General features: G+C 35.6%; 1 protein-coding gene across 13 annotated transcripts in view; it reads left to right on the top strand.

Moving 5' to 3' along the window:
* LRRFIP2 (LRR binding FLII interacting protein 2) overlaps positions 1 to 19,178 on the top strand; it is a 101,643-nt gene that overhangs the window by 51,395 nt on the left and 31,070 nt on the right. For 6 of the 13 annotated variants that reach the window (XM_081073019.1, XM_081073018.1, XM_081073017.1 and 3 more), the window contains 7 exons: positions 811 to 858; positions 1,312 to 1,368; positions 3,823 to 3,891; positions 6,773 to 6,862; positions 13,175 to 13,219; positions 14,670 to 14,786; positions 17,692 to 17,763. In XM_081073019.1, the coding sequence (XP_080929145.1) occupies positions 811 to 858; positions 1,312 to 1,368; positions 3,823 to 3,891; positions 6,773 to 6,862; positions 13,175 to 13,219; positions 14,670 to 14,786; positions 17,692 to 17,763 (498 nt within the window). The remainder of the gene's footprint in view (positions 1 to 810; positions 859 to 1,311; positions 1,369 to 3,822; positions 3,892 to 6,772; positions 6,863 to 13,174; positions 13,220 to 14,669; positions 14,787 to 17,691; positions 17,764 to 19,178) is intronic. The other 7 variants (XM_081073014.1, XM_081073011.1, XM_081073013.1 and 4 more) reach the window with 2 other exon arrangements.

The raw sequence follows: 19,178 nt of genomic DNA, 5'->3' as shown, positions 1-19,178 counted from the left end.
CCTGGTGGGGTCCCTGTCGTGGTGCTGGCTCTGGCTTGACAACTTTTCTCCAAATGATCTAGGATACAAGGCTTTAACCCTATGTATACTGCAGGATGTGCTGCTTGTGCTTAAAATACAAAACTTCAGGGGAGTGAAAAGAAGCGAATTTTCTTCCTGGTGGTAGATATGGCTGGCTGTTGGTAGGCCCTTGCTTAGAGTGGGTGTTTTATAGAGAAGATTTATGTGCATGGGTCCCGCTATACTTGCATACTTTTGTGAGATGGCTGCCCGTGCTTGGGATGTCATATTTTTCTTTGGGACAGCTGTGGCCTTGGCCACATTAATAGTAATAAAGCAAGCTGACTAGAAAGCAAAACAATAGCTCTTTGCAATGTGTAAGTTAAGAGTTGGTTGCTTTCGAGCTGTTTGTGTGTTGTGCTCTGTTTGAGTGGACTGGGCTCTGAGGCTTTGTAACTTAATTTTACCCTGACAGTGGGCAAAATGCTGTGTACCTCACTTACCTTTTCTGCTCTATTTTCTCTTTTGAGAAAAAATTAATAAATGTTAGTTTCCTGGTTCCATAATGTGATGAGTAAAGTACTATAACCAACATGCTTTTTAAAATGAAGTGTGAGCTTGAAGTTTTAATGAGACTGATGTAGGAATGTATGCATATAAATGAGTGTTGCCACCGTTAGAGTCTTCACCTTGTCAGGATGTACTTACACCATTCCTCAAAACTTTTGGAACTGACTACTGCAAAGAAGTTATGGTACTCAAAATGATTGTGATGCTGAATAGATAAATGGTATTTCCTTTGTTCTTTAGGTGTCATTGTATGATGGTGGATTATATAACCCTTATGGTTCTCGAACTGTAAGTCTGACCAGGTGGAGGTGGTGAGGAGGGTGATGTGTAGGTTGGCACAGTTTATATAAAAAGAAAAAGTCATTTAATATGACCTGTAATTACTTTCCAAGCTGTGATCCATCGGCTAGCCAATTGTGACTCACCCAAATTGCGAGAAAGTGCCTGCTGGAAATCATGGCTTAAAGTATGAGGGGATTTAAATAGAGAAACCTCTGGTTCCTTAGTTCCTCAGGAAGAGGATGAGAGAGAGTAGACCTTCTCAGGGCATCCGCCCCTCTCCCTCCTGCCCTGGGCTGCCGGATTTTGAGAGTGGGAGTGTGGTGGAATCCTAGGCCAGTAGTAATAGCTACCTTCACTCTGGGGGCCAGGTGTGAGTTAGGTCCACGGCCACTTATTTATTCCCAGCCGGACGAGGAGCTGATCATTATTGTAAAACCTTTCTTCTTGGAAATTTTATAGCCATCTGAATACAGTTATTACTCATCAAGAACAAGTTCAGGCCGAAGCAGTCCTGTGGTGAGCAGCCTAGTCTCTTTGCATGCTTTATGGAAACTTTTGGTTGTTTCATTTATCTGTACTCACAGTTTAGAATATTGAGAATATGGTGTGTTTTACTCTCTTGTGCATGGATTACTGTTTTCCTTAAGTACACAAACTCAAGTACTAATTTGTCCTAAATTGGTGGTTTCTGTATGAATGGGAGTTAGCATGTAGTTTCCTAAATGAGCCTAGAACCAGTATCATTAGAATTTTTAAAAACTGTATGTTGTCATTTATGTGGAACTTCTTGTCCCTTCAGCCGTCATAATTCAATATATGAGTTGGCTACCCTCTGTTTTTCCTTGCCATCTTTGTTTCCTTCTTCCGTTTCACTTGCTTGGAAGAAGAAATAAAACCAGTCAACTTCTAAAAGTTGTTACATAAAAGACAAAACTGGGACAATTCTAATCACTTAATCGTTCTGGAGTATTAATTTTTTTAATTTATAAAAGTAATATTAGATAAAAGAAAGTCCAAAGTAAAAGTCTTCTGACCTTTTGCATCTATTTCCATTTCTCAAATGCAACCTCTGTACTTAATACATTTTTTCAGTTACTTTTATGTACATACGAACAGTATGTATATGGATTCGTACATACTGCTCCTTACTTGTTTTCTTTATTTAAGGTATCTTTTTGTATTAATGCATAAGGATTTATTTCATTCTAATTTTGACATTTAAAAGGTTTTTTTAAAAGTAAACCGTGTCCCTACTTTTTCCACTGACTGCCTCTTGGAGTTAGTTTTATGTCTGCACATTCTTTTTTTTTTTTTGTACACTCTTTTTAATGGCAATATATTATTCTATTAGTGCATGGACTGTACATTTCAAAAAATACTCCCTTAATGATGGACATTTAGAGTCTCAAATTTTGTTACTACAGACACTTGTAAAATGAATATTCTTACACAAGTAAATTTTTGTGTACTTTTATGAGTAGATCTGCAAGGTAAATTTCTAATCATGAAATGTGGGGGTGTCAATATACATTTAAATTATCGTGTATATTGCTATACTGTACACCAAAAAGACTACTAATTTACATTCCAATTGCAAATTATGACTTTAGGAGCTACCTTATTATTCTTGACAATGTCAAAATTGGAGAAATTATTAAAGTGTCTTAATGGTCAACACAGGTTACTTTGTGCCGTGGACTAGGTGAGCTGTATGGTCTTTCTTTTACATATATGTTTGGCTCCGTCCTCCTGCAGTTTCCAAGTGGCACTTCTCAAGAATTCTACCCCTATAGTTAGTAAAAAATTACTCAGGGATGTTTAAAGAAATAAAAACTTTTTCACATAAGGAGGAAGTTTACTTTTAACCCACCCACTAATAAAATTCCACTTGGCAGGTCTTCAGCCTGGTAGCATTTTTAATATCCCAAGTGTGATGGCCTCTTGCAAACAAAATTATTATAATATATTTTCAGTCAAGTACAGAATCTTGTACTTGTGTGCTGGCTAGAAGCTATTTCATTTGCAAGTTGAGTTCAGAGTTATTATCTTAGTGATGCCAGAATGGTTTCCTAGTGATGTCAGAATGGAGATAACCTATACATACTGAAGATGAGTCTGCTACTGCTGGTGAAAAAGGAAGAACTGTAGGGTTATGTTAGAAATTCTCAACTAGTTGCGTAAGAATGAATAAAGGAAAATAAGAATCATCATTTCAGTATATTTGATGGTAGGAAATTCTGTCTTTGACTTATATTATTTCACTTTAAAATATTTTATTTTTTTCTCCCAAACTGAAACAGTAAATATACTTACCATGTTTCCCCGAAAATACGATATAACCAGACAATCAGCTCTAATGCGTCTTTTGGAGCAAAAATTAATATAAGACCTGGTGTTATATTACATTATACTATATTATATTATATAGACCTGGTATCATATATCATATCATATGTCATATCATATCATATCATATATCATATCATATATCACATCACATCACATCAGACCCAGTCTTATAGTAAAATAAGACCGGGTCTTATATTAATTTTTGCTGCAAAAGATGCATTAGAGCTGATTGTCCGGCTAGGTCTTATTTTCGGGGAAACACGGTATTTACCCCCAATGGGATCCCAAAGGGCCTAGAGGTTTAAAAATCTTGAAATCCCTAGCTGGTTTTGGCTGGTTTACTCATGAACCCCCCCTCCACCTTCTTTAACTTAAAATAAAAGATATAATTCTATTTTATTCTTTATGCTTTTTGGAAATATCTTTTGATTTTTGATGATAGTTCTTTATACCTTGAAACACTTTTTGTATTTAATGGTGCACAACAGATGGTGCCCATTATAACGTTCATACAGAGTATTTATTTGCATGTTTCCTGAAAGCTTACCTAATGTGTTCATAGTCACATAAGACCTACAGTGAAATTGCATGTTTTTCATTATCTGCTTTTGATATCTTTAGTTTTTCGATGATGACACTGCAAGTATTGTGTCTTCTGGTCATTCCAGTCGTGGGCGAAGAGAGAGTGTGGTGAGCGTTGTTTACATGCAGACATATACAATAAGTTTTAAAATTGCACATGAAATCTGTTGGAAAGTGAAATTTGCATTTGACAAAATGAGTATTTTCCTCAAATTTAACTTTTATGAATAATTTGCCTTAAAAAATATGTTCCTGAGAATATGTATTCTCTGTGGGCTATGTAAGCTTCATTAAATACTTGCCTTTTCACACCTCTTATGTGGTAGTCATTGTGTATTTGAAAGATTTTCACTTTTATCCTTTGTTGGCTGTTTTATCCACACGTATTTATGTGCACAGTTCACTGAAAAACAGTTTCTCAAGCAAAATTAATGCTTCCACATTGTGTAAAACTCATAACTATGGTTTACAAGTCATGTTGCTATCAGTTGCTTTCTTTTCTGTGAATTTAAGTTTAATCATTGTTTATATAATGGTTTTAAGACCTATGAACTTTTAGAGTTTTTGATGGCAAAATTTAAGAATTCTCATCTTAGAATTCAACTGGAGTAATAATTATAGATGCAACAAGTAGCTATGTTAAAGTACAAATTATATAACATCAGGTTATTCTTTTGATGAAGCTGGATTTTGCAGAGAGCTGATGACATTTTTGCTGTATTTAAGAATTGATTTGAAATTTACAGCGCAAGGTTGGTGTGTCAGCTTAGAGCTAGAAAAAAGAGCCCAATAACTAAGAGGCTACAATTCCTTTAAGAAAAATAGAAGGCCGTTTAATACAAGTCATGTTTTGTGAGAGACTGAAAACCTGACGTTTCAGAGAGAAGGGGAATACCAAGTGTTAGTGAGATTTGTTGTCTAAACCCAGTAATCTAAGACAGTTGTGGTCCATTGGCAAGCCAGTGAATACTCATACTTAACAGCTGAAGGAGAAAGAACAAACCACTACATGAAAGCACCTTACTTAGAAAGTGATGGAATGGAAAGGCAGGGACTTTAAAGTAATGGTGCCTGGGCTTGAACCACTTCTACACCTATTAGTGTGTTAATGGCATTTTTTTTTTTTTACAATGGGGATGTTACTGACTATCTTTGTAGGCAGGCTTAATATAGGGATGAAATGAATTACTAGATAGAAAATAACTATCAGAATTCTGAGCCACCAGGTACCAATAAAATATAAGGTATGTGTAAATCTAAGTTGTAGTACTGTTACTGTGAATAAAAATACTACTGTATTAGCCTTAGTGAAACTTTACAGTTGGAAGCCTTATTTGTCTCTGTGGGTGTGCTTCCATATTCTCTTCCTGGACGGGAAAGGTTTATAAGCAAGATAATCAGACAGAGCAGAGGGGAGGAATAGCTGATGAGGTAAAGAATAGTTATTATTTATTCAACAAATGTTTATGGGGTGCTTATTACATGCAAGGCACTGTGTTAAGTGCTGAACATAACATGGTAAACCAGACAGAACGGATTTCTGACTTATGTCCTAAGGAAAGAAATAGAAAATAAACTAGTAAAGAAAGAAAAGAAAGTAACCCTGGGACTGTGAAGAGAAAAAGCAGTTGATAAGATAGGCAACATTGAGGAGCGTGCGTGCGTGTGTGTGTGTGTGTGTGTGTGTGTGTGTGTATGTGTCTCCCTTTGGATGGAGTAGTCAGAAAAGGGTTCTCCAAGGGAAGTAATTTTCGAGCTGAGACTTGAAATGTCAAAGAGCCAGCTGCTTGAAGAGCTGGGAGAAAGCTTTCTAGGCCAGCACCGAAGTCTAAGGTGGGAGAGGACGGGGTGTGTTTGGGAAACCAGAAAGAGGCCAGTGTAGTTTTTCATTATTTTGTTCTGCAGTTCCTGGTCTTGAGGAATGTGAAAAAGAGGATACTGTGGAAATTGGGTAAAAAGTGCAGTGAGTATCCTACAAATAACTTCTGCATTCAGCATATACGCGCTTACAGAGTTGACAGCTATAATGAATTATAAATTTTGGGAAATGTAGTAGAAGCTTTAGGTAGATATTGTTCTAGAAACCCTCCTGATGAGACGGATGCATGTCTAAACATGGGAGACTGCTGGCCCTCAGGCAGCAAACGGTCTCTATACAACTCTAGTTAGGAGGAATCGAAGCTTATTTGACAGAGCTGTGATTTCATTCCGGAAGGAACCCCTTCACATTTCTGTTTTACTGTTTGGTTGGTTTTTTTTTTTTACATTTGTGTTAGACATTTATTTTATCACATACCACAAGAGCTGACACATGTCAGTTTTTACTTTCTTTGCTAAACCAAGTATAATCTGAGCTGATCTCCATCAGACAGGAAATTCTTTCTAGATCCTTTGGTTGGGTGGTGCAAGCCCTGGAAGGCAGGGACCCTGCTCTTTGCTCCACAGCAGTCACTCACATGCAGGGTTCTCAAAGGGTAGCATCTCTGCCCCCCAGCCACGTTTGGGAATGGGAAGGGCCTTTTTGCCCATACAGGTAGCCCTTAGACCTAAAGGCCAATGCCCTGGGCATTCTGCATCCGTGGGACATGACACTGTTCTCACTGGAGACACCAGTATGTCCATCTCCTCCCAAAAGCCCCAGAAATTTCTCCCTTCTTCCTCGGACTGCTTGCGCCTTGTCCCCTTTTCCATGTTTTCTTGAATTCTCTCCATACCCCAGAGTCCAGTAAAATTCCCTTTAGGTCTGTAGACTTTCAAAACCTACAGCATGGCAACTGCTTTAGGAAGCAAGTGGACCCAAAATCCAGGGAAGGGAGAGTGTGTCTCTTCTATTGTTGAAGTAGCTGTAGTGCAGTAGGTTCTTCATTTCATTTCATGATTCTTTATGACACAACCCCAAAATTTTTTTTCCCCTCTATGCCAATGTTCTTATCTTTTCCTTCTCTCTTTTCTTAACTTTTAAAGTATCTCATTTTTTTCTGACTGAAAGGTTTCTGCCGCTGATTATTTCAGTCGCTCCAGTCGTAGGAGGAGCGTTGTCTCTGAGGTGGATGATGTCAGTGTCCCAGATTTGACCAGCGTGAGTTATTGCATGGGATGGTTCTGTTGTCTCAGGCTTGTGACTAACGGCTAATACATTAGCGATTTTAAAATTAGGAACTTAATTTACTGCCTAGGAAATACTTACTTAAACACATGAGCATAAAATATAGTTATGTTTTGTTTTAGAATTTATATATTGATATACAGTCTAATTTTTAAATAAACTTTTTTTCCTGTGGAAATTTTCCCTCATAGGACTCATCAACAGCTGTAACAATTGCAATATTTTGCAAATTTTATTCAATTTATTTCGCCCCCTTGCCATCCCTTTTCCCCCCTGAATTATTTTAAAGCAAATCCTGTACATCATGTCATTTCCCAATAAATAGTTCAGTGTGTATCTCTAATTGAGAATTTTTCCATACTCACTATACCATTATCTTACCGAATGAAATTAAAAATAATTTCTTAAAACCATCTAGTACCTAGTCCATATTTAGGTATTCGTGATCGGTCTTAAAAATTTTGTTCCCCTTTTATTTTGGTGAGTCTATAAAGTTCAAGGTAAAATTTGAAGGTTGAACAACAAAATATATTACCTAGTAAAGCGTCACTAATTTATGGTAACGGAAGAATCCGACAGATCTTAAACATTTGGATTATGGCGTTCTTTGAAGAAATGCCTACCTGTTCCTTTCACATTTATCAGCGACTGAATTTAGGAAAGACCATCCAGTAGATGCCTAGAGGCATTTGTCCGAATGAAGGAATCCCACCAACAGATCTCTACCTGCCTGATTTATCTCACAGTTTGATTTTATCTCTGTGACGTCTCCTCTTTGTTGCTGGCATTCGTGTTTTGCTCGCGGACAAACACTGTATGATTACCAAGCAGGCCAGTGGATGAGAAGCAGCGTTTCTTAACAGGAAATTTAGCGTTTTTAATGGAGAGATAATTATTTATTTTAGCACATCACTGATTGTATTTAAATACTTATTTCTGAATGATTTTAATCCTATAAAGTAATTTTAAGTGTGGTCCGTAAGTATTCTGGATTGGTGGCTCAAACCTGGCTATGCAACAGCCCCACCTAACCTTGGGTCAGACCAAGGAATCTCTCTGCACACAAAGTTAGCAGGTGGGCTCGCACGTCTTTCTCCTGAAATATTGCTTCTTTTGTAATTTGCGTAGTACCCTGTTTTCTATAGATATAAACAATTTTAATTTATTGTGTATACCTTTTTTCTTAAAAACTTTGAATTCTATTAGCCTCTAATTTGTGATGTCCGAATTAGTGGTTATGTCCTCATTACAAGAATTTCTTGGCAGTTTATTTTAGTAACTGCACAAAAATAAAAAGGTTGACAATTTTTAAAAAATCTCCTCCGGCTTCTACTAATTAAAAATAACTTTTCTTTTCCCAGGTAGTTATTTTGAATAGGTTACATGTTTTTAAATCAAATCATACATATTTAAGGTATATAACATGATGATTTGCTATACATACACACAATGTACATAGCATATATATATATATATATATATATATATATATATATATATATATATAATCATCATGCTGTGTATCTTATTACATAAACAAAAGATTATCGAGAGCAAGTTGGCAAATCTGGTCAGCCCTCTGTTATTTTATAGTTTGTGAGTCAGTGGTTTTTATATATATATACATATATATGTGTGTGTGTGTATATATATATGTGTATATATGTGTGTATATATATATATATATATATATATATATATATATATATATATACACTTTTTTTTTTCATCCACCACAACTAAAATGCTGTTTCCATTCAAAAATTTTCAATATACAAGATCAAATATATGGTGATGGAAGGAGAACTGACTCTGGGTGGTGAACACACAATGGGATTTATAGATGATGTAATACAGAATTGTACACCTGAAATGTATGTAAATTTACTAACAATTGTCACCGCAATAAGTTTAATTAATAAAAAAAATGTATACAAGCAGACCCTTTGGTCAACATTGCTCAAGCAGTAGTTAGCCATAATCAGAAGTGTCTGGACGCTGACGGTAACCACTTTGAGCACCTCTTGTAATTGCAGAAGTCAAACATGACTTGTATTCATCTTTTGTTATTGGTATATATTGAGTATTACAATTTTAATACAGTTTTTCTTTCTTAAGATATGTATACATTTTTTTTGGCACCCTCTGTATTTTGGTCTTTATATTTTTCAATGATTATCTAAGAAACCTATATAATATCCTTAATTTTGCCTTTTGGCCATGCTTAAAATATTTGCTGGTCCCTTTTCTATATCAAAATTTTTTCTCTAATATTATTTCTTTTAAAGGGTATACTATAATTCAGCTCATTTTGGACAAATTAAAAAATGAACTTGATCTTGGTAAGATTTCTCCCCTCACTAACAGTTTTTTAAAAGATAAGCTGGAAATTTGCTCTTTTATGTGAAATAGCCTGATTTTAAAATGCTGACCATAAGTTCAAAACTTTATACGATACTTTCTGGCTTCCCCATTGTGGATCAAATATATGTATGTAGTCTGCTAGTTATGAACTAGTCTGCTAGTTTATAACTTCTGAGCTTGGAGGTACTGTAAAAGGGTGCCAGCCCTGATTTGGCAACATTCATTATACGGTATTTATTCTTGCTCTAATTTTCTTCTGCACTGTTTTCCTTTCTGCCCCATAGATCAGGCTAGAGTAAAGGAAATGAATATATTAACTTCCCTTTTACTGATTGCTAATAATTAGACCATTTCTGAATGGAATCCTCAACCAATTTTGCTTTGGGAGATGATTAAAATTAATTGTTCCCTTCCCTTTTGTCTTTGGAGAATCAGATCTTCTGTTTTCTAGTTGTTTTTTTCCAAACAATTTTTGAACAGCATTATCATGTCAGTATAAAGTAAGTTAGAATTTAATAAGGGATTATAATTTAATGACTACATTAAGCAAACTATACTATAAACACTTTAAAATTACCTGTCAAACTAAGTAGCTATTTGCTGAAACAAGTTTAAAGGCCCTCTTAGTCAGAGAATAATAAATATCTTTCTTTTAAGAAGAAACAGAAGTTTTAAAGATTGACAAGGTATATATTCTAAGAAATACTTCTGGCATGTGCTAATTTCAACAAATGATCAAGGAGTTTAGATTTCAAGAGAAACAATCTATAATGTCAAGAGCAAAGCATTTTCAGATGTCCCAGACATAAGGCAAAGGCATTTATCACTGATATATGGGAAAGATTATATTTAAGACTTTGTTTACCAGTTGGTAATTTGAAATTCTTTAAGAAAATATTACTTTTGAACTTTAAACATTCAAATGGGAATATAAAGTTTGCTATCATGTACTCTTTTTTTAACATTAATACTAATACAAAATATTACAAGCCTGTTAGCTAACTTTCTATTTACAACTATTAAGGAAAAATACCCTTTTCTTGATTGGCAAATTATCTGTTTGTTTAAGAGTACAATAGCATAATATTACTTAGAAGAATTTTTCAAGAATAATAAACTATAGTCAACATTAATGAGCAAGTTCTGATGGGCCTTACTAGGGGAAAATAAAAGCTTTGCTTACTGGTTTTTGTTTGTTTGTTTTAATTTTAATCTACCATTCAGTATCCACTTCCTTTCTTTCCTTTTTTTTTTTTTAGCAAGTTGATGATTTATTTTCATTATTTTTCTCTATTGAAGTTTGTTTTATAGAATTGTGAGCATATAGTACATACCGCCTTTATTTCCTGATTTTTCACTGACTAATCTTAGAATCATTTTTCATATCAGTGCATGTTCATCTTTTCCATGTTATTTATATATAATTTTTTAAATCAGCTATAGTTACCATGTTTTACATTAGGTCTTCAGACCTTATTCATCTTACAGTTGAAGGTTTGTACCCGTTTCAACGTGTCCCTATTTTATACCTTAATATATATTAAACATGATTAAATTTTATTGTATTTAAAAAGCCTTTTCAGGATCTGGCAGACTCTTTGGGTCATCATTAGGAACATTAGCTTATAGTTGCAGTGTATCAGTGTAGACCCCCTGGCTTTTAGAGCACTGGGCTTTTAGAATACCAGGTTTCAACTAGTTTTTTGTCTCAGTGGAAGACGGCGCATAATGTAACACAAAGGCTGAGAAGTGAGAACTGAAGAGTCTCTGGCCAAGTCACTGCAGCCAAAATAACTGGACTGCGGCATGCCTGCTCTAGGCATTTTTTTGCTGGCGTAACAATCCCTGAGGCTTGGCACATGGACAGTTCGGGTTGCGACAATCGGGATCTGTCAGAAGAGAGAGAAAGCAGTGGAGTCAACATTGCGATGGCCTAGTTCAGTGATGCAACCTCTGAAATGTAAGATTATTCCAAGCTGACTGTCTGTCAAAAAATGGGTAGGTTTGGGGGTCATTTTTGTGGGAGGGGGACATGAGACAGAACTTCAAATAGACCTAGGAGAATGTTTCTGAATGCTGTTTTTCTCTTTAATTCATTAGTAGAAGAGAGTTGGAAGATACTCTGAGGAAAATAAGGCAGTTTATTCAGATGTAGTATTTCTTTCACTCTGAAGAATAACACATTAAATATGAGGTAATGTATTTTAGTAGTATAGACGCAATGGAAGATTATTCCTTTTTATGGCAAAAATTGCCAATAAAGAAACGGCTTTCATTGCCTGATTGTTACAAAACATTTCATATATGGTTGAAAAAAAGCAGTGTGAACTAAAATCAATACCTTTTTAGAGCATTACAGCAAGAAGTAGCAAAAAGAGTTCAAAGTCTAATATAGTATACTTATATTACCTATATAGTGGCTCATAATGAAAGTTATTTATGAGAAAATGAATGTGATAAATGTGAATAATGAAAAAGAACAGAAAAGCTTTCAAATATGAGGAAGTTAGAGTGATCTGAATAGAGCCAGAAATAATGATGTTTTGTGTTTTAATAATTAACTGAGGAAGGTTTTCAAATCTCCAGAGGGTTGGTCTAGTAATTGGAGTCTGGATATATTTTTATTTAGTTAAATCTCTATGTGACTTTTTGCCCCTAATGGTAATTGGGACAGTATATACAGATGAATGATATGAATACTAGGGCATAAATTCATAAAACTGAGATATGGTTCCAGCTCTGACATTTAGTAGTTGTTCAACCTTCAGCAAAATCTCTCACCTTCAAATTTCTCTTTCCTTAGCTAAAGTCAGGGTTTTGGACTAGACCTTTAAGGAACCTCTGTTTTTGAAACATTGTCTAACTAAAAGAACCTTAAGGCCTATCAGCAGAAGATAGGATAACTCAGTTATGGTATGTCCAGATAATAGGAGATATATGCAGCTGTTAAAATAGAGGTCACTCTATAAATACAGATAGGGTATGAGTCATTGATTCCTTAATCCAACAAATTTTGAGTCCTATATACCAGGTGCTTTTGATGTTAGGAATACAGAAAAGAACACAGATATAGGGTTTAAATTAAAGAGAGAGATCGGACAGTAAATCAGTTAAATATATCATGTGGTCCAGGAGTGACAATTGGCCATGAAGAAAAATAAAGTACTTTTTCTAATCACTGAAACTTGATAAGGGAAAAAGGATATAGAATATATTTGAGACAACTATTAGAATTCTTTAAAGACTTGGGAGTTGGTTGCCCTTGCAGTAAACATTGGAGGTCAGGATATGATGTGGTAGGGAGAGAAGCTTATTTCTCATAGTCTTTTGTGCTGTTTCATGTTTTTTGTGTTTTCTTCTTTGATATGTGTGCATGTATTACTTTAAAAAAAAACACAACAAAACAAAAAAGACAAACAACGGAATCCTTAATGATGTGGGGAAAATTGATATATTTAACATACCAATTTGAACTTTTTGTAGCTAAGTATACTAGTCTTATCTCCGTGTCCTGTGTCCTAATAATGTTTAGATAACAAAGTTTTTTTGGCTTTTGGTTTTATCAGACTTTTCTTTTTGAAGTGTACAAGTCTTTTTTAAGTGTTAACATTTGCAATGCTAAAACTTAAGTTTATGTATAATTTTCCTTAATATGTTCAAATAGCAAGAAAAGAAAATCTCTCTAAAAGCTCTACACTTTTGTTAAAGGACAGTTGGTTATTCATGTCTTCCTTAGGGTAAGAATTAAAATTCTTGACATTTTGTCTTACGTATTTTAACTTTTATTCAGCTTTAGTATGTTTACTTCTAGGTTCAAAACATCAATTGAACTTGGAGAACTGAAATGAGGTCACTCTTTCCCCCTAAAAAAATCAACATGCCTAAGCATCTTTCCTGATTTTTATCTCTGTTCTTTTCTAGTTGGATGAAAAATCTGACAAACAGTATGCCGAAAATTATACAAGAGTGAGTATATAAAATCCTAAGGGAATTAAATTCTCAAGGTCAATTAAGCTTACTTTCCACTACTATTTCATTCTTTGTTTTACTGCAATTGAACTGATGGAGATATTCTTCCTCTCCTCATCCATTTCCTGTCCTTGACCCCCCAAATTCCTCGGAGGTTGAATCATGTGAAGCACTGGGAGGAGAGGAGACACTGCATTTTATTTCCCTGAATGTCACCTCTTAAGCTTTTGGCTGTTGTTTTGATTTTCATTTCTCTAGAATTTGATCCTGAGAAGAAGCCATAAACATTGTAAATGAAGTGTCTTTAAGAATAGTGGTGACAAACTCTTATTTTTTTTCCCCTTAAGATGTGTGTGTGTGTGTGTGTGTGTGTGTGTGTGTGTGTGTATATATATATATATATATATATATATATTTTTTTTTTTTTTTAAGCAAAATAACTCCTTTCTGGGAGTTGCTTTGTGTCGAAGTCTCTAACTTTCTTCTAGAATTATTTTTGGAAACTCATCTTAGAGAGATTATCAGGATTAATTTTATGCTATACCCAAAAAAGATATACCAGTTCTGTCCAATGGAAATATAGTGCAAGCCACAAATGTAAGCTACATAACATAATTTAAAATTTTCTAGTAGCCACATTAAAACAGTTGAAAGAAACAAGTAAAATTAATTTAAAGAATATATTTTATTTAACCCAAATATCCAAAATATTTCAACATAATCAATATGAAAATTTATTGAGATATTTTACATTCTTTTTTTCCACACTAAACCTTCGAAATCTGGTGTGTATTTTACACGTAAAAAAAAAAAATCTCAACTTGGACTAACTACATGACAAGTACTGAGTACTAGGAGCTACTATTGGACAGCTCAGATCTATGCCATTTATTAATCCGATAGCACAAGCTCCCATTTAAATTAATTACAGGGAGAGCTGTCTAAATTCATAGTGATACAAGGTGTTGTTGCTCTCAGCTGCAAATAGTATCTCTAACTTTATCAACAAAGTATTAGAAAAAGAAAAGATCCTAAAGAAGCAGCTTCAGGAACTAAATAGGGGGACTACCAATTAGCATATCAATTACAAAATTCTAAAATTGTTTTTAAATTAATCTGATGTACTCACCCCAGTGTTGTTTACAGTACAGCAAAGGTAAACTCAGAAAACAAATAACTCTCACACAACACTACTTCATTCTTTGTTCTTACAAACTCTAGGTTCGAATAAAGCCTTTGAGTGAACGAAGTCATGCTTCTAGTGCCTGAGCCCTTCTCTGGGTACCCCCTCCCCAAAGCCAATCTGAATTGCCTGCAGGTTGCACTTGGTAACTTCTCATCCACACTGTATTAGATCTCCTTCACCGTCCTGCCCCATTGTTAGTTTCCATAGCAAACATATTTTTAAAGAAACAAGACTTAGAAGTGTTATGTTTCTTTTCTCTAGCCTTCATCTCGAAATTCTGCCTCAGCAACAACCCCTCTAAGTGGAAACTCGTCTAGACGAGGAAGCGGAGACACCAGCAGCTTAGTAGATCCAGACACCTCATTAAGTGAATTGCGGGTAAACTGAAATTTTTGGTGTGCTTTTTAAAAAACAATTTTTTGGCTTCTTGGTAGTGTAGTAGTATCCTGGAACTATTTAACATGTAATGTGACGCAGTAGAAAGAAAAGGAGTATGAGTTCTTTAAAAAACAATTGTGATTACTGTTCAAGAATGTGACTTCGGTCTGAAAGGAAGGCGATTAGTTAATTCTTTTTTCTGTTCTTTTTCCTGAACTTTTGATGATATTGGAATGAGTTCTGCTAATTTAAAAATGGCAAAAAAACAAGACGAAGCAACAAAAAAAAACCCTTTTGAATGTGTATAAAAGTAATTCTCTCAGAAATAATTGGTCATATTTTAAATGGAAAATATGTGGATGTACAAGGAAACAGACTCTGGGAATTATTAGTCTTGTGAGCCATTATGGTATTATTTGGCTGCTTCAGTACAGTTATCTCTCAGTTTTTCTTGATAAGACAAATAAAATAATATTTGGGATAACAGAAATACCTGAGTAATGAAAAGTTTATTTAACCATTAGTTGCGTCTCCATTCTTATCAACCCGTCTATTTGAAAGATGGGGATTTTCAAAATGTATTTCTTTAAATGTCTATTTGCAGAACCTGCTATTTGTGAGCAATGGGAGAAGGGCAGTAATAAAAATTTCATTCATTCATTCATTCATTCATTCATTCATTCATTCAACATTTACTGAACCTGTGGTCCTAGAGATTTAGGCAGTAAAACACACTTTGGACTTCAGGAGTTCATCGTTTCATAGGGAAGATCAGCTGACACAAACTAGTAAAACCAAGTGGTATGATATAATGGTAGTAGCAAGGACAGGGCTGTTAAGGGAGTTCAGAGAAGCATCATCTAAATTGGGCTAGGAGACGAGATAACCAAAGGCTTTTCAAAGGAGAAAAACTGTGAGCTAAGGTTTGAAGGAAGAATAAAACTTAACCAGGCAGAGAGGTTGAAGGGGGAAGGCTTTCTTCCCCCTGAGAGAAATTCATTCAGAGAACCAGAAAGTTATCTGTATAGTAAATTTGCCAGAGGATGGGATGAGAAGTGAGTAGTGGTGGGTGACAGGGACGGCTGGAGAAGTAGTGATAGGCCCAATTGCCAAGCATCTTGTTTGGCAACCTAAAATGAATTCACTTTTACCCTGACAAAATTGTGGGGTATGAAATGGGGGAAGACATGCTTTCTGAGTTGCATTCCTGAAGGACCACAGTTTGGAGGAAGCACTGGAGGCGAGGACAATAACTCTGTGATTGACCAATGAGGATGAGATGAACAAGTCAAAACCGTGATGGGAGAAGAAAATGTAAAAAACTTGCTCTGAAGAGAATACTGGAGGATAAGAAGTTCATTAGTCAGTAGCAGAGAGAGATAGAGGGTTAAGAGAAGGTTTTTGTTTTCTTCTAAAGGCAGGATTGAATATTATTTTCATTGGTTGGGTTGAGCCAGTAGAGAGAGAATATGAAGTCTGAGGAACGAGAGGGGCAACAGACAGAGCAAAATGCCTGAGTGAGTGAGAGGATGAGCTAAGATGGCCTAATTAGGCCTAATTAGGGTGGCCTAATTTGGAGGTTCCCTCTCACTGGCTTAGTAGAGGAAGAGGGAGGGGCAGGTGGTGACAGAGTAAGAGTGTAGGCAGGGTGGAGCAGGAGTCTGGCTTGTGCAGTGGGGAGCTAGTGAAAGTGGGTTGGGGGTTAGGACAGGGTGGAGAGGTTTGGAACAGTGGCAGTGGTGGCAGAGGAGAGCTGCCCCTGGCCAGCATGGCCATGACTTGGAAGGTGTCAGTATTTACTCTTACTAAGTATCAGGCGTAAGTGCTGGGAGTACAAAGTTGGGTAACAAAACTCTTACCTTTAGGTGCTATTTTCTAGGGGGACAAAAGGCAGGAGGACATAGCCTCAGCCTTAGCTTGTGCTTGCCTTGTATTTCTTCTCTGAGAGAATGACTTCCTTTAGCGAAAGGAGATTTTTGTATCCTGGCATCTGGCTCCTCATAGGTCCTCAATAACTGTCTGTTGAATGAATCAATGAGTAAAAGACAAACAAACCTACCAAAGAGGGAATGAAGGGGGCAAGGGAAGTGTAATACAGAAATTGTGTATGATCGGCTTTGGATAATTGATCCTGCCTGTTATTGCAGTATTGTATTTAGGGCCTTGTGGCAGTTATTTCCTGTAAATCCAACATCCAGAATAGACCTTATGTAGCAGGGAAACAATATTTTACGTTTAAAATTTGACCTGCTTTATTTTTTAAACAAGGATTATGGTAACATTTGGAACAAATGCTTTTCTCATTATTTAAATGATGTTCTCAGGGTAGTCTCTCATTTGACTTGGTGTTTAAAATGTTTGGGTTTAACTTCCCTCCCTTTACATCCTTTCTCGCAAATTAATTGAGGTCAGTAACCGAATTATTGAAAGACAACTTTGTCCATATCCATTTATTATATTTTCTAAAACTTCTCCATGAATCAGTAAAATTTGCTGCTTATAATTATTTTACTATATATTTTACTAGTTCTAGGTAAAGCCTTGTGCTCAATTATTTAAATGATTTATAAAATTTTAAAAGTTGTATGTTACAAATGTTACAATTTATATAGCTTTTTTTCATATACAGTCCCACCCCCATTTGCTAATGCTGTTTCAACAGGACATGCCAAGAAAATATTTAACACTTTAGTTTGATTACTCCAGACCTTCCCCAGTCCCACTATCAGCTGATCGGTTTGCCTCTCTCAGTGGTTGGGAGTGGCAGTTACATATGTGTACTTTGATTTTTCTGCCTTTGGTCTAAAATATACAAAAGCCAGATCACATTCTCATCTGACTCTTTTGACACTGAAGGTATGTTTATGTATGGTTTTATGCAATGGTTCATTCCTATGTCCCGCAGGATCTCTATGACCTTAAGGACCAGATACAGGATGTAGAAGGGAGATACATGCAGGGGCTTAAAGAACTAAAGGTATCAGGGCCCATTCTTCAGCCCAAGCATGCTGTCTGTACGCAGAAGTGTTGGTAATGGTGGCTTCACGAGTTCTATTAACCCCACTGCACAGAGCTTCACTAACAGTGTTTGTCTTTCAAGCGTGTGCTTAACCTGCAATGCATAGGAAAGGCGAACTTTCGATCTCTGCTTATGTTTAAATGTTTAGTATATCGCTTTTGGAATATTTGGTAAAATATTTTATACCTTACAGATTTTAAACCTTGTGAAATACTTGAATGTCTCTTGTGTCTTAGCCATACAAAATTGAATTGGGCAAACACCTAAAAAAGTATTCTAAGGATACTTTATAATTGAGAATCAGACCTTAAAATTCTTCCAAGGTAAATAAGAGAGTATTGCCTATTTCTGTCAATCAATATTAAAGGCAGGAGGAAGAAGCATCTAAGAGAGCATTATTACAAATATTCTCTCTGGAAGAAGGACCCTGAAGCCTGTGTTTTCTTTTTCTTTTTTTTTAACCTTTCGTTAAAAAGGGTTCTACAGATTCGGTGCCTTAAAGAACTTGGAGATAAATTTAAATGGGCCTTATCTTTTCTGAGCAAGGATGACTACCAGTTTTTAAAACAGGTGTTCATGTGAGGTAGACATTTTGGTTACAAATGGCACTTGGTTATCACACTCTTCTCCATGTTTTTATTATGAAATTCAAGCCTAATATGAGGAAACTAAAAGTTCCTCTGAACACACACATGTCCCTATTTGAAATAGAAATACTATCAGGCCTCTGAAAAAGCATAAGCAAAACATTCAGAAAGGTGACTCAGGATATACCCAGTGAAGCTCCTTGGTGTGATTTGAAGTAGCCCAGCTTCCAGCCAAACCTTCATGCAGGTGATTGTTGTCCACAAGAAACTTACAGGTGAGACTCAGGACCAAAAAAGGTAGAAAGTCCTATGGAGAGTACCTGTGAGGAAAGCCTGGATGCTGCTGAGATGGCAATGTGAGATTGTCAGGAAACATCACGAGAATTACAGAGTTAGGATGCTTTGTGCTCGTTTAGTTTTATTGCTCTAATCTTCAGAACTTGATCCCCCTTTTAAGGTTTTAGAGATGTGACTTTTGGAAATATCTTGGATCAAAGGAATTAATCCAATACATTAAATACACTCATATTAAAGTCTCATGTATCAGGAAAGCAAGCGATTGAGGGGCATTCTTACTTGCTTTTTATTTTATTTAAAACATTTCTTCTCACATTTTAGATCTACCATTTATTGCATTCTTTGAAGGATACAAAAGAACCGATTAAATCTATTTGAGACTTTGAACAGATAAGATCCTTTTTCTTAATTTATGGTCAGTGTATAACTGAACCTGACTTCAGGTTAGTATTTATCCTTGAAATGATTTTTAAATGGGAGAAAAATCAT

The sequence above is a fragment of the Rhinolophus hipposideros genome, assembly GCF_964194185.1.
Source record: "Rhinolophus hipposideros genome assembly, chromosome: 14".
NCBI lineage: Eukaryota > Metazoa > Chordata > Mammalia > Chiroptera > Rhinolophidae > Rhinolophus > Rhinolophus hipposideros.
This window is presented reverse-complemented; position numbering and strand designations above follow the sequence as displayed.